A 15,212-nucleotide genomic window follows, 5' to 3' on the forward strand; every position below is an offset into this window, starting at 1 on the left:
CTCTGAAAAACTAAACCGTGGTGAAGCTGTTCATAATCATCCATTCTACAGGAATTCAAGTGCAAATTCAGAACAGAGTTAGAAATGAGACATCCCTGAATAAACAACGATGCAACCACATACAGGATATTAGTAACTAAGTCAGAATCATTACCTGTACTTAAGAAAAGCAAACCACGGAAGGATTTCAGACCACAACTTTAAAGCACTGTGACGGGGTGGGAAACAATTTAAGCCCAGCACTTCCCTGACTGAGCACTAGAGGGCACTCTGACTAGCAAGTGCCGGGAGCCACCAAAGGGTACGGAAACCCTGGAGCTCCTGAGCCCACCTCTCCCCGGGCACGTGCCGGGCGGCCTGAGCAGGAGGCGCAGCCTTCCCACGTCCGTCCACAGCGGGACAGACGGCTGCGGAGTTCTGCTCAGCCAAGCATTACAGGTTTCACAAAGCGTTCCCCCTCGTCAAGCAGATACTTACCTCAAGATCAAGAGAAATGTTAAAGTAAGGCTTACGAGAAAAGCTATTCAGTCTAAGAGCGATCTTGGAGATAGTGGCAGCGGCGAGCTAGTTAACAGCTCTAAATCTGTCAGCAGCACTTGACAAAGCAGAAAGGAACTGACTAAATCACAGCATGACTCGGGGCTGACGTCAATGTGCAGCTCGCTTGGAGTTTAACTTTTCCACTTCCCTGCGGAACACGATTCCAGGAAATGTAGTGACGTCAGCTCTTTGAACTCGATTAGCTGAGGTACAGACCATTTTAAATACAGGAGGAAAGAAACAAGCAGGCACACAAACACCCCTAACACGATGGGTTTTCCTATTCTGTTTTGGAGCAACGTTTGTACACAACAATGAAATCGGAAGCTTAATTTTTTACAAGTTGAACACTACGTATGTTTAACTTGTAGCTGCATTGGATTTGCAACAGGTTGCAGATGAAGTAACAGCTTATTTTAGTAAAGCAGTATGTGGAAGAGGAGAGACAGGATTACTGCCTTGGTCAAACAAACGATATGCTGAGCAAAGAAGCACTTACACTAAGATGCTTTAACAGAGTGTGTTGAATACATACAGATACATATTAAAGGAAACTTCTTACCCCTCAGCTAATAGAAAATTAGCACTTTTTGAAACACTGAGGGTCCTCATTTTTCTAAACTTCAAAAAAAAAAAAAATCAGAATTAATTTAAATCTCTCTTTAAAATCCTTACCTGTTTCATCTCCAGTTACAGCCATGATGGGCTTCTGCATACAGAACTGTCTTGCCTCCCCTATCACAGGTCCACATACAGTGTTCCAAACTAGCAAGCATGTGCAGGATAAGTAGGAGTAACTGACATCACAATGACATCATTAGCCTATCACTGCCATCAATTTGCTTTGTCACAGAGGAGCTCAATGAAACCAAACCCCTATAAAAAACCTTCCTGTAATAAACCATATTAATGTTTTTGTTTCTTATTTTTACATAGAAATCTGTGGTGTCTCTGGCAAAAAAAACAAAACAAAACAAAAAAAAAAACCCAACTCATTAGCATTAAGTTCAAAGATTGTTTCTTATGGAGCAACTAACTTCTTTATTATTGTTCTATCCAAGGTTTCTAGAAAAACAACGAGGGTATAAACTACATTTTTCGTAACTTAGGAGAAAAAACATGGAGATTAAAAACAACAAAACCCTGATAATCAGCCCAGAAAAACATTGTGAAATACACAGAAATGTATTTCTTAGACACTTCTAAATTCATCAAGAAAGAAATATCCATCCACCTTCGTTCACTTAACAGTTTTATTCGTTGTACTATTGCTACAGCACCATAAAATCCAGCTGTTCCTAAGGTGACACAGAATTTGCTAATTTCACTTAAAAGGAGTAAATACATTTAAAAAATTCACTGTGCCAAATGTAACCACTATTATGTAGCATTCTTCCATAAATATTAGTTTGAACCACAGGAATTTGCTATTTGATCTTTTTGACCCACAAAAACAGCAACTTCATGAGGCTCAATTATTTTATTAAGTTAAAATCCCATGAAAAGAATTCGGGGATTTAAAAAAAATTCATAAATAAATCACAATTACTACTCATAATTTTTCTTAAAAAATTTTTTTTAATGTTTATTTATTCTTGAGAGAGAGACAGAGAGAGATAGAGTGTGAGTGGGGGAGGGCCAGAAACAGAGGGAGACACAGAATCCAAAGCAGGCTCCAGGCTCCAAGCTGTCAGCACAGAGCCTGATGCAGGGCTCGAACTCACAAACTGCGAGATCATGACCTGAGCCAAAGTCGAACGCTTAACCAACTGAGCCACCCAGGTGCCCCTCATAATTTTTCTTTTAATGCCAAATGTTATTTGGATCACTTAATGAATGTTCAGTGCATGAAGAGCTAGATCATTACAGGAGATTTAACAGTGGCAAGGTTAGACAAAAAATTAGGTCTTGTTCCATATAACAGACCATAGTCTGGGAAAAGAAATGATTTGCATGTCTACTACACAAAAATAAGTGACACGGCACTCAGGCCTTTTATCTTCTCCAGTGGGTTGAATAAAACCCATTCACTTACATGATTAGAATTCAACCTAACCTTATGCCAACGAAAGGGCATTCCACCACATTTTTGCCTTATTCAACTAAGTACTTTTTAATAAAGGCAGGACTTTATACTCAGATGGAGGTGGAATTTCTGGGAGTATTCAAGATTCTACTAATTCTCCAAAGCACATGAACTGAAGACATCTAGTTAAGTAAGAAAGTCTGGAGATCAACCCGGACATCGATCCCAATCAGAGGCTCCATGACAGACTCTTTTCCATTCCAGCCCTACCTAACGGTTTGGGTTCAAGGGTACTGGTCAATTTTATTACCAATTTCAGAAAGTTCAAATTGATTTTAATCTAATTTCTTTAAATTGGCACTTAGGTGTTCAATAAATATTAGTATAAAAAAAGGTGAGGGAAAGAAAGGAAAGAAGGAAGTTCGCTGTTTGGTTGATTACTGCTGTTAGTGAAGTTTTAATACATTCCATGGACCAGATAAACTCAGTTAACCAGCACATAGAACTAATAACATTTTCACAGAAGAAGAGAATTTCACTTTCATTTAATAAATAGTTATTAAACATTTATCATATGCCAGGGACTGTGCTAGGTAGGTACTAAGGATCCCTATCGAAACAGAAGTTACTGTCTAAGCATGTCTCACGTAGTCTAAGAAGGTACAGTAGGAACTGACCGCACATTACCTGAACCAGATCTGCAGGATCGGGCAAGGCTTTCTGGAGGACATACTATCTAAGATGAAGCCCAAATACTGCAAATGATGGGCATAAGTGCTCCTATCAGGGCAATGGCTAAGTGTGAAGCCCTGGAAAGGTGAGAGAGCATGGCACAGCACAGAAAATTAAAGAAAACCAGCACACAGCTGCATTACAAAAGAGGGAGAAGTCTAGTAAAGGAAGCAAGGCCTAGATCAAGCAGCAATTTGGGTGTTAAAGATTTTGGACTTTGTCTAACAAGAAACAGGCAATCACTGAAGAATTCTGAACAGGAGACTGACATGATTAGATTTGAATTTTAGAAATACCACTCTGAACTGCAGAAGTGAGAGTAAAATGGAAAAAAGAAAAGGTTGAAGGCAGAGACTTTTGTTTTTAAGGATTATTAGTAGCTCCCAGAATTACTGAGAGGGATGAAGAAAGGGAGCCTGAACTTTCAGGAACGATTCTCAAAAAAACTGGGCCAAAAAGGGATCTGCCACCTCTAGCATGATTAGGAAAATCAGGAAGCTACTCCACAACTACCAGCTTCAGGGCAGCCACCTGGCAGAGGGAATGACAGGTCAGAGGGGACGGTAGCCGGAAGTAGAATGAGGACAGAGTGGAGAGGGGTGGAGAGATGTGTGGTTTGGCTGGGAGGAAGAAGGGATGACACACGGGTTTCTAGCCTGAAGCAACAGGCTGGGCAGTAGTTCATTGCTGAAATAGGGTAAACCAAAGGAGAACTGGGGTGGGGAAAATGGATGTGGTTTTGGTCTTAAAAAGTCAAGAGATGTGTGTGGAACCTCTAAGTAGCCAGCTGGAGTCAGGGGCATGGTCACATTGAACTGAAGCCATGGTCAGGCAGAGTGCTCAAGTCAGATGAAAGAGGGCCCAGGATTCAATCTTGACTAACACCACTAACACTGAAGAGATGAGCAGCAGAAGACTGGACCAACCAAGGAGACTGAAAGAGATGTAGAAGAAAGAGAAGAAAAAATGGTAAGAATGCAGTATCAGGAAAGTGAAGGAAGCAGAAGTCAACCGTGTTAACTACTGCTGAGGGATCAATCTAGAAAAGGTCTGAGAACTCACAAATTGCTGTGACCTTCCAAAGGAATGACAGGATGTAAGGTGATAGGGAGGAACATGAGAATGCCCACTGACCCTGTATTGAACATAGAAGTGGAACTCCTACCCACCAGTATTTTAAAGAGAAGGGAGAAAAAGGAAAGGAAAGGGCAAAAAAGGAAAAGACAAAAAAGAAAACAAAAGGAATAAAGCCTGAAAGGGAAGAAACAAACATCTTACTAGTATTTGATATAAACATTCACATACTATCAGAGATAGATTCACAAAGAATATGCACATTACTAGAAGTAATTTTCAGTTTGGCAAGATTAATAAATAAAAAAAACTTTTTAAAAAGTTAGTGATATTTCCCTACACCAGCAACTACTGAAGAATGTATCATTCATACTAGCAACAAAAACCATAAAGCATTTAGGAACTAACTTAACAAAGAATATGGAAGACTTCCATTCAGAAAATTTTCAACTGTTAAAAAAAGTTAAAATAAGATCTACATAAATGAGACATTCTGTGCTTTGGAATAGGTCAGTTTAACATTATGAAGACCTCAGTTCTCCCTCACCCTTGTACACTGTTGGTAGGAATGTAAATCAGTGCAGCACTATAGAAAACAGTATGGAAGTTCCTCAATAAGTTAAAAATAGAACTACCCTATGATTCAGCAATTGTACTACTGGGTATTTACCCGAAGAAAACAAAAACACTAACTGGAAAAGATATATTCACTCCCATGTTCATTGCAGCATTATTCACAATAGCCAAGATATGGAAGCAACCTAAGTGTCCATTGATAGGTGAGTGGATAAAGAAAATGTAGTGTGTGTGCACACACACACACACACACACACACACACTGGATTATTATTATACATAAGAGAAGGAAATCTTGCTATCTGTGACAACATGGGTGGAACTTGAAGGCAATAAGCTAGGTGAAGTCGGACAAAGGAAAGACACTGTATGATGGTACTTGCAAGTGGAATCTTCACCACCAACAACAAAAAACCCAGAACTCAGATACAGAGAACAGACTGGTGACTGCCAGAGATGGCAGGTGCTGGCACCAGGGAGGTGCTGGCAGGAAGGGTGTAAAATGGGTGAAGGGGATCAAAAGGTACAAAAAAGTCCTGGGGTTATAATGTACAGCATGGTGACTACGGTTAATAATACTATGTCACCTATTTGAAAATTGCTAAGAGACTAAATCTTAACAGTTCTCATCACAAGAAAAAAGCAATTTGTAACTGTGGTGATGGATGTTAACTAGACTTACTTGTAATCACTTACTGTATTTTAAACAAATGTCAAACCAGTACAGTTGAAACTAATGATATATGTCAATTATATTTGAATTAAAAAAAAGACTTCAGTTTCCCCTAAATTAATCTATAAGTTAAATGCAACCTCATTGTTGGTTTTATTATTGTATCATTATTTAGAAACTCAAATTTGTTCTAAATGCATATGGAAGAATAATGGGTCATACAAGCTAAATCAGCACTAATAGAATTTTTTTTTTTAAGATAAAAAAGGGAAACTTGTTCTGTTTGAGAACAAATCAGTATGGTACTGGCATACAGAAAAGGAGACCAATAGTACAAAATACAGTTCCGAAACAGATCTGAGAATACATGAGAACTTACTATATAATTAACATTGCCCCACAAGTTAATGGGGAAAGGGTAAACCATTAGTAGGAGAAAACTGGCTCCATATGTGGAGAAAAATGACAGTGAATTCCCACCTAATACCATATACAGAAGTGGACCTGGGGTGGACTAAGGACATAAATGTGAAAGGTAAAGCTATAAAGCTAATATAACTAATATAGAAAAATGTCTTTGGCTTACAGAAGAGAAGATTCCTTCAATAAAACCCCAAAAGCACAAAACTCATTATTGTATTATCTATGCAAAACACAAAACATTTTTAAAGCTCTCCTTATGTTAAAATATCAGGTTTACAGTAGATTTTCCACATAAAAAAAGATAAATTAGAAGAAATGATGACTTTTTATGATTATTTATTTAAACATAGAGGGTTCATGGGAATCGGGAAATAAAACAGATGATTTTGATTTTACAAAGTAAAGAAAACAAAATACTAGGGAAGTACTATGGATTTTTTTACTCCATAAATGAACTCCTTCAGTTCTTCATATACTTTTATTATAGTCCACATTAACCTCCAAAACACCTAACGGTAAAGCTAATTATCAAGAGACTCGTCAGTCAGAATCTGCTTTTTTTCCACACTTGCAAGACTTTCAAACCAAAAGAATGAATATTATCCCCCTTAAAATTAGTGCTACATCGAACGTCTAAGCAAATGCCAAGAGGAATAGAGTTATTAAATTAAAATATAGGGTTTTTGCAAGTTGTATTAAACACATTATAGTTATTATGAGCACAAATGAATGATATTAAAATAATGTATAACTTGAATTTAACTGAAATCTTAGGTTACCCTGAAAGCTTAGGGCTACATCCCAACTATTTTATGTCACTACTTCCATATGAAATAGAGTGGATACCTAGAATGGTCTAGAGAAACAAATATCAGCATTTGTTTTGGAATGAGATGTCTAGAACTTAGACTTGAGTGTAACATCTGGGGAAAACCCCCAATTCAGTACACCATGCACTGGATACTTAAATCTTCATAGACCAGGTAATAAAAATATGTATTAGGTATAATATTTATAACCCCCAGAGAAAGGATATTTAATTAATTAAAAAATTCTTTCATGTGTCCAAGTCCTTTTTCCCCATCATGCTACCCTGATTGGAACCTTTCTTTAGAGCCAATAAAGCCCACGAAAAAGTAAAAATCATATAATTTAGCTTGTTTAACGTACTAAAATATTCCCTCTTCAAGCCTTTTAAAGTGCCTCCCCCCACCCCAAATCTGCCTCCTGTATATTTCATAAAACTATAAAATCACCACTAAATGGTGTGATAGTGTATTCTAAATGTATTAGATTAATAAAATGTACCTTGCACAACAACCTGGCTGCCTGGGACAAAGAACTGCTGTGTGCCATCAGCTGACTGTGCTGCATACTGTACAATTGTAGCACCTGGAGGAGGAGCTCCTGAATTTGTCATTGTTAATGCCTGTAGTCCCTGAACACCATCAGATCCTGGGTTAGAAATCTGGATTGTTCCACCTTGGGCTATAGCAACTTAACAGAAAGAGAAAAGAAATATTAGAGAATTTCAAGATTCATTTTTAATAATCCCGTATTGGAAGAATATACTGCGGGCATATTAATTACCAACACTCCTCATTCTCAAGTTACCCTTATTTCTCTATGCTGAATTGATAGGGAGGTCCTTCTTCATGGGAAAACACTCTGAAAAATCTCATCAACCCTTGAAGATATGTTATATTCAGAATTATTTGAAATACATAGAACCCACGGAGTTTCCCTCCTCCGTGGTATCCAACCAACTAAATTATTTAAGAGGAAGAGTGGAGATGCAGACAGGGAGAAAGTTCAGCTTCTTGATTTTCTCCACTCTTCCAGATGTTTTTAGTTATAGGTAAATAGCATTCTTCTAATATTTAAAACACGGTCAGTGCAATTCTATCGAGCATCACAACTACAATGAATTTATACCTTCATTCAGCTAACTACTTTCTAACCTATCAAAAGAAAGTAGCTTTTATTCTTTTTTTATTTTTTATTTTTTTAACGTTTATTTATTTTTGAGACAGAGAGAGAGACAGAGCATGAACGGGGGAGGAGCAGAGAGAGAGGGAGACACAGAATCGGAAGCAGGCTCCAGGCTCCGAGCCATCAGCCCAGAGCCTGACGCGGGGCTCGAACTCACAGACCGAGATCGCGAGATCGCGAGATCATGACCTGAGCTGAAGTCGGACACTTAACCGACTGAGCCACCCAGGCGCCCCAAGAAAGTAGCTTTTAATGGAACCTATATTACTATATATTTTGGTTTTAAAACTTAAGTCTACAAAACTGCAACCTTTACCATTTTGACTATGTGATGAAATATAAAATATGAAATATAAAATGTTACATTGGAAAGGATCTTAAAAAATAACTACTGAAAGAATTTGTGCTACAATATTTATGTCTACCAAATGTCCTGAATAACTGCAGCTCATAGCAGCAGATAATGAGGTAGACTTCCTCTGAACACTGAGACCTGCCAGCCATGTTTAAAAGTTAACATATTAACCAAAAGTTTCCAAAGAACGGATCAAATGTTTTCTTTTTGAATTTTACTCTAATTCAATTCAATGGTAATTCAATTTCAATTCCTGTTAAAATATCCGAGACTTCAGTATAGTTTAACATAAATAGTATGACCCTATGTTTTAGTTTAAGTACCAGACATTAAGTAGAACCCTTCAAAAAAAAAAAAAAAATCACATATAAATCAGCTGACTAGATTTACAATGAAGGTAACAACACATCAGAATAACACAAGGCCTATAGATCAATGCAAATGCCTTACAGGAATGTTACAGTAGTGGGGGAATGTATGTCAATATTTCCAACTTATTCTCTATCGTTTTTTTCCAGGATCTAAGCAAAGGCCCATTTAGGTTTAGGCCCATTTAGGTTTAGGCCCATTTAGATTGTATAAATCTGTCAGAACTACTGGAAAGAGTAACGACAAATCTTTAGTTCTAGGGCCTAAATTAAGAGAAAGATGGGTTAATATTTTCAAAAGGTTTCAGCAAGATGCATTCTCTGTGTTTTTGTTCTTTGACAGGCCACCACTAGGATATGATTGACAAACAGTGAAGAATCAGTTATAGAATGATAACAGTGCTGAGGCTGAGAAACTCACGTAATAGCCCTTTGTTCATCTGGCTCATGTAGAGCATTATGTTCTGTACACATTTTATTTTTTAAAGTTTATTTACTTTTGAGAGAAAGAGAGAGAGAAAGTGGGGGAGAGAAGCAGAGAGAGAAAGAGGGAGAGAGAATCCCAAGCAGGCTTCACACAGTCAGTACAAAGCCCAACATGAAGCTCAATCCAAAAAACTGTGAGATCACGACCTGAGCTGAAATCAAGCGTCATACGCTTAACCAACTAAGTTACCCAGGTGCCCCTCTGTACACATTTTAAAAATAAGATTTCAAGGGTCTCAGGGTTTACCCTTTATAATAAATAAAAGCGTTTGGAAGAAACCTAACTATGCCTACTTTCTTAAAAGAGAAGAAAAAGAGGAGGTATTGCTTCCTCAGATCTTCATGCCTGGATGTGAATGAATTTCATATGTTATCATATATTTGAATGTGTGTTTTCAGTTGACAGTTTAGTGTCAGAAGAAGAGGCACCGGCCGTGTATGCACAGTGTGGGAGAAGCACAAAGCTGAGTGTATAGCAGGCATTAACGATGAATGATGGTTATCATTTCGTGACAAACTGTATCATAAACAACTGAGCCATTCCTGAATCTAGAATTCAATAAAGTATGGCTTTACGTTCTAACTACAACTTAATTTTCAATGCCAATGCAATTAGCAAGCTTTGGGACTAGCCTTTTGTAAAAAAAATCTAAGGTGAGAGTAGTTGCTGCTGAGGGTAAGAACATGAAATAGATAACAAAGACCCTTACTTTTTTCTTTCCATATTTTCTTATTTTTTTTTTCTCAATGTTTCCTCATAATTCCCATCAAAACTTCTTTGCTTTCACCCAGTGAAAAGTTGATATATCAAGAATTTGTTCCTCTCAGCATTTTATTTTCTGGTCATTATATAATTAGATGTGGAAAATAAACCCAAACACACATATGCATACAACCTAGCTCTAGGGGAAAACATTTCTACTGATAAGTCTTGTACTTTAACCTGGCTTTTATTTTTTATACCAAAGGCCCTCTTGATTTTGGCATTATCAAATGGCAGAAGATCTTCCCATTCAAAATGTTACCTCTCATTTGACAATTAACAAGATTTCCCAATGCTTCAGGATACTAGAATTAGATTTTGTGTGTGTGTGTGTGTGTGTGTGTGTGTGTGTGTGTGTGTGTATTCAAGATTTGAAGAGCAAACTTTTAGGCTACAAAATATTCAAAGATAGCAAAATATGTGCTTTCAGTAAACACACATCAAGATACATAGCAGGAAAATTTATGATGAAATTAACTGAGTTTAGTCACATCTTTTGTTTTACTTAATTATTTTTAAATTTTTTTAAATGTTCATTTATTTTTGAGAGAGACAGAGAGAGACAGAGAACGATCAGGGGAGAAGCAGAGGGAGAGGGAGACACAGAAACCGAAGCAGGCTCCAGGCTCTGAGCTGTCAGCAAGAGCCCGACGCAGGGCTCAAACCCACAAGCCACGAGACAATGATCTGAGCCAAAGTTGGACTCTCAACTGACTGAGCCACCCAGGAGACCCTACCTAATTATTTTTTTAAAACTTATGGACATTTTCTAGCAAACATAGAAGTACAAAGAATTTTGTGTCATCTATTTTCCCTGCCCACTCATTCCCAAACTTTTTTTTTTTTTCTGTTTTTGGTCTGGAGTATTTCAAAGCAAATCCCAGATACATCTGGCTAATCATTTTTAAATAAAATGATAGGCCCCTCTGAAGGCCATTAGTAACTAATGAAGTTAAAATACCTTTGTATTTCCTACTAATTTTACTTTGGGGACCTAGGCTTTATTAATGTTTTCTTATGACACATGCAACTGGGGCATACAAGCTTATATCTGTGGCCACACTGCTGATCACAATGAAGAGTTCACACTGGTCCACGAAGACTGATTGGGACTCAAGCATAATTAAAAGCGTTTTTATTTTAGATTATATGCATACTGATTTTCCTCTTTTAAGTCATCAAACATTAGTTTGATAAAATTATCTAAACTGAATTAAAATTGAACAGTAGATTATATAATCAATTAAATTCTACTTCAATGTCTGTTATTAAGTGATTCAAGCCTGCTAACATATTATTGGTAGTAGTAATGGTGGGTAGAGGGTAGTTGTCCTAGTTGCTGTGAGAGTTAGCTTTTTTTTTTTTTTTTTTTTTTTTTTTTTTACTCCTAAAGTGTCAGGTAAGCTATACCCCATAATTAAGTAGCTCACTCTATACACAGGTTGAATGTTGAGCACATTGACCTTACATGAAGAGTATGTCTAGAGTGTAATTCATTAATGCACTAAATATTGCTCTACTAAGGTGGTTTTAGTGGTTATACAAATGTCTCTGTGTACATCCTTATACAGTCATGGTATTTGGTTTCAAATCCGTATTAACCCAAGTATGGTTTCCCCATCTCCAACTTACCATACATCACAGTAACCAGTATGATATATCAACTAGTCTAGGTATTAAGTTCTTTAAAATTCCTGTATTTAAAAAATCTGTGACTTCTACTCATTGCCATTGAACACTCCTCCCCTAGAGCTACTAATATCATAGGAGTAAGGAAAAGATTATGTGTGGGATGAAAATTTGAGGATTTTGGTAAAAAAATAATATTTAATTTAAAAAAGTAGTACTTTCAAGTCTTCATAATAAATGAAGAAGAGAAAGATAAATAAGGGTGGAAAACTAAAAAAAAGAGTTCATAACCAAAAGAGGAAGGAATAAAATTTACTTAAATTAAGATTTCATCTGACTTCTTTCTACTTGATACTAACATCTTTACAGTCCTAAACTTGTATGTAGGAGCCAATTCAAACACATAAACATGTAAATGTTTAATTAGAATTTAAAACCATCTTTATTCCAAATTGCAAAAAAAAAAAAAAAAAAATGTAAATAAAACTTCACTGAATTAATTTTAAAAAAGAACAGCAGACCCTAAGTCAGTGAATTCTGACTTAAATTTAAAAAGTGATGGGGCGCCTGGGTGGCTCAGTCGGTTGAGTGTCCGACTTCGGCTCAGGTCATGATCTCATGGTCTGTGAGTTCGAGCCCCGCGTCGGGCTCTGTGCTGACAGCTCAGAGCCTGGAGCCTGCTTCAGATTCTGTGTCTCCCTCTCTCTCTGACCCTCCCCCGTTCATGCTCTGTCTCTCTCTGTCTCAAAAATAAATAATAAAACATTAAAAATTTTTTAAATAAATAAATAAAAAGTGAGCATAGAACAGAACCTGTGAGTACTTGTGCCTTGAAAGCCAAGAGGTGCATACAGCTAAAGAAAGACCAAAACAGCCTCATGCTGTAACAATAGCAACACCAAGATTAAAAAGTCAGATTTACATTAAGCAGATACCTTCTATGTTTGCTTTGAAAGCTATCTTGGGAGAATTTAAGCAAAGTCACTACTAAGAATTATAAATGCAACTGCATTTACTTTAGAATGTATGCACCTATCATGCAAATTCCTTTTATGAGGGAATGGAATTGGTGTTTACTCACAGGAGAGGTCTCCTGAGAATTCTAAATTCTTTTAGGCAGCCCAAAAAGTTCACATAGATCTCTTTTTATAATGGATTTTGGACTGAGCCACTTACCTTTAATGTGTAAGAATTCCAGTAAGGATGAGTTAATACAGACACATTTTAATAAGGTTCGTCATAAAATAGAGTAGGAGCAAGCGGAGACAAGGGACATTTAGGAAAAAAAAAAAAAAAAATCTTGGGTGATAGTCCTTAATTGGTAAGAGAAGAGGTCAGGTATAGCAGAGTAAGGGATTAGAAAACAAAAACCCAAAACAAACAAAAAAACCCTTTTTCATTAGAGAAAATTTAATGAATTAAGAAACTGCAAACTTAAATGTCTTTAGTTGCTTTTACTCGATATATGTGTATGACTCTCATTTAATGGAGATCTTAAATGTCTTAGGCACAAGTAACATTCTTTGCTGATTCTGAGATTATCTGAACTATCTTTCAGAAATATTCTCTTGAGACATACAAGATTTTCTTTGGCCAGAATGACTTAATTGGCATACAACGAACCTATCACTAAGATCTGTACTTCCAGTAAAGATTTTCCAAGTGTAGGTCTTTTACGTGGTGTTGCAATAATGAATCCCTGCCTATTTAGAGTTATTTTTACTATTCCCTGGGAGTAGCCTATTCTAACTTTCACTTCTTAGTTTCTGTGATTAAAAAAATAAGTTGAAACAGTAAGGCCTACTTCTGTCATATAGCTAACTTTCAATTATTAAAAATATAACTGATTATATATGGGAAAGCCTGAGTACACTCATTTATATTTTATTTCTTCAACTTTGACACACAAAGTCCTTTAGTTTATTTCTTTTTGTTTTTAACCCCAACTTCCTCATTATACCAAATTAAAAATAAGCAATCTAAAATAATAATCTTTGAGGGAGCCTGGGTGGTTCAGTTGGTTAAGCGACCAACTCTTGATTTCAGTTTAGGTCATGATCCCAGGGTCGTGGGATAAAGCCCCATGTCGGGCCTCACACTGGGTACGGAGCCTGCTTAAGATTTTCTCTTTTTCTCTCTCTTTCTCTCTGCCTCTCCCCTGCTCATGTGCCTGCTCTCTCTCTCTCTCTCAAAATAAATAAGCATTAAAAAAAATGATAATCTTTGAAAAAATAAACAAAGTTGGGGGAAAGTCATCCACAAATAAAAGTTGAAGAAAGAATTAAACCTAAAAAAAACACATTTTACAGTAAAACCTTATGAAAGGGTCTTGAAAACAGATACCCAGAAGAATCTCCAAAAATTCTAGTAAAATAAACTCCTCTAGTCTAAAAACCAGTAATTGTTTCTATTTCTAGATATCCAGGAACAACCTGAAAGCATTAATATCTGTTAAGTTATTCCTACTAAGAAATACGATTAATTAAAATGGATCTTGTCTATATGTAAATATACATTTACCCTCCAATTAAAGTAAATGTCTTCTAAAAACTTTAAATGTTAGTATTCACCTTTCAGAAGAAACAATTATAAACCTAAGCAAGTGTCGCTAAGTGTTTAACAGATGCATTTTTAACAAAGTTAGTGTCACTTTTCATGAACCAATAAAACTGGTAATTTTTACCTGCAGACAGCACATACAGAACAACCACAGCTTTTAATTAAAATAACTACCAGGATCTAGTGTATGGGTCCAAATTAAAGAAACCTCAATAAAAGACAGTCCATGACTTCTAATGTGGCAAACAGATAAACGTCCGACTTCTAAACTTTTGACTTGCTATTCTCCTGACTTGACCACCCCACACCCACACTGACGTTTCACACAAAGCCCCTGCTGCAGGCACACACACTCAGAGCACAAGAAATAAAGGCTCTGTTGTTAGCTGGAGGGAAAAGTTTAATGACCATGTAGGAGACACTGCCATAGCTACCTTACAGCTCTGTTTTGTGTCAAAAGTAGCATGTCTGGCTTTCTCCCACTTTTACCTGTTATTTCCTTTTGCCCAGAGTTTGACAATTTTGTATTATTCCCAATTCAAAGACCCTGAGATGGGAAAATAAAGCTTCTCTCTCTGATCCAGTTAGTGAATGGCAGGACCCAGTGCCTCCTCCACATCATCTGTAGCCTCAAAATTCTCTCAACCCAATGTTTTCACAATTTCAGATTTTCAGCTAATAAACTAGGCAAAATAAACTACAGCACCCCCCTCTGTATCACTTGTAAAGAGACCACCACTTCTATAAACTCTGAAGCAGCACTAGGAAATGCCAGGAAATATTTAAGGTGACAGCATCTTAGATCGTTCCCCAAACTTAAAGATGTCTTAGCATTATTTTATCAGTGATTTCCAACCTTTTTCCTACCACATCACAAATAGAAACTGATAGTATGTACACAGCCCACTGCTCAAGGCCAGATCTGAATAGCCAGGAGTCTCCAGCAGCTCCAAGCCCTGGTGGGCCACGCTTGGGGATGGAGGCATGAGGCACTCACACTCCCATACCTGTGTGCT

The 15,212-nt window shown here is 36.9% G+C and overlaps 1 protein-coding gene across 34 annotated transcripts in view; it reads right to left on the minus strand.

Moving 5' to 3' along the window:
* The window catches only part of CREM (cAMP responsive element modulator), a 73,267-nt gene that overhangs the window by 14,483 nt on the left and 43,572 nt on the right, over positions 1-15,212 (minus strand). For 17 of the 34 annotated variants that reach the window (XM_019465126.2, XM_053895281.1, XM_019465121.2 and 14 more), the window contains one exon: positions 7,353-7,541. The exons of 8 other annotated variants lie outside the window; for them this stretch is intronic. In XM_019465126.2, the coding sequence (XP_019320671.1) occupies positions 7,353-7,541 (189 nt within the window). Of the gene's footprint in view, positions 1-154; positions 424-477; positions 689-1,215; positions 1,333-7,352; positions 7,542-15,212 lie in introns of those variants that run through there. 9 more of the 34 variants (XM_053895284.1, XM_019465142.2, XM_053895283.1 and 6 more) reach the window with 8 other exon arrangements.

Source organism: Panthera pardus, unplaced genomic scaffold (assembly GCF_024362965.1).
Source record: "Panthera pardus isolate Hobbes unplaced genomic scaffold, ASM2436296v1 HiC_scaffold_6, whole genome shotgun sequence".
Classification (NCBI taxonomy): domain Eukaryota; kingdom Metazoa; phylum Chordata; class Mammalia; order Carnivora; family Felidae; genus Panthera; species Panthera pardus.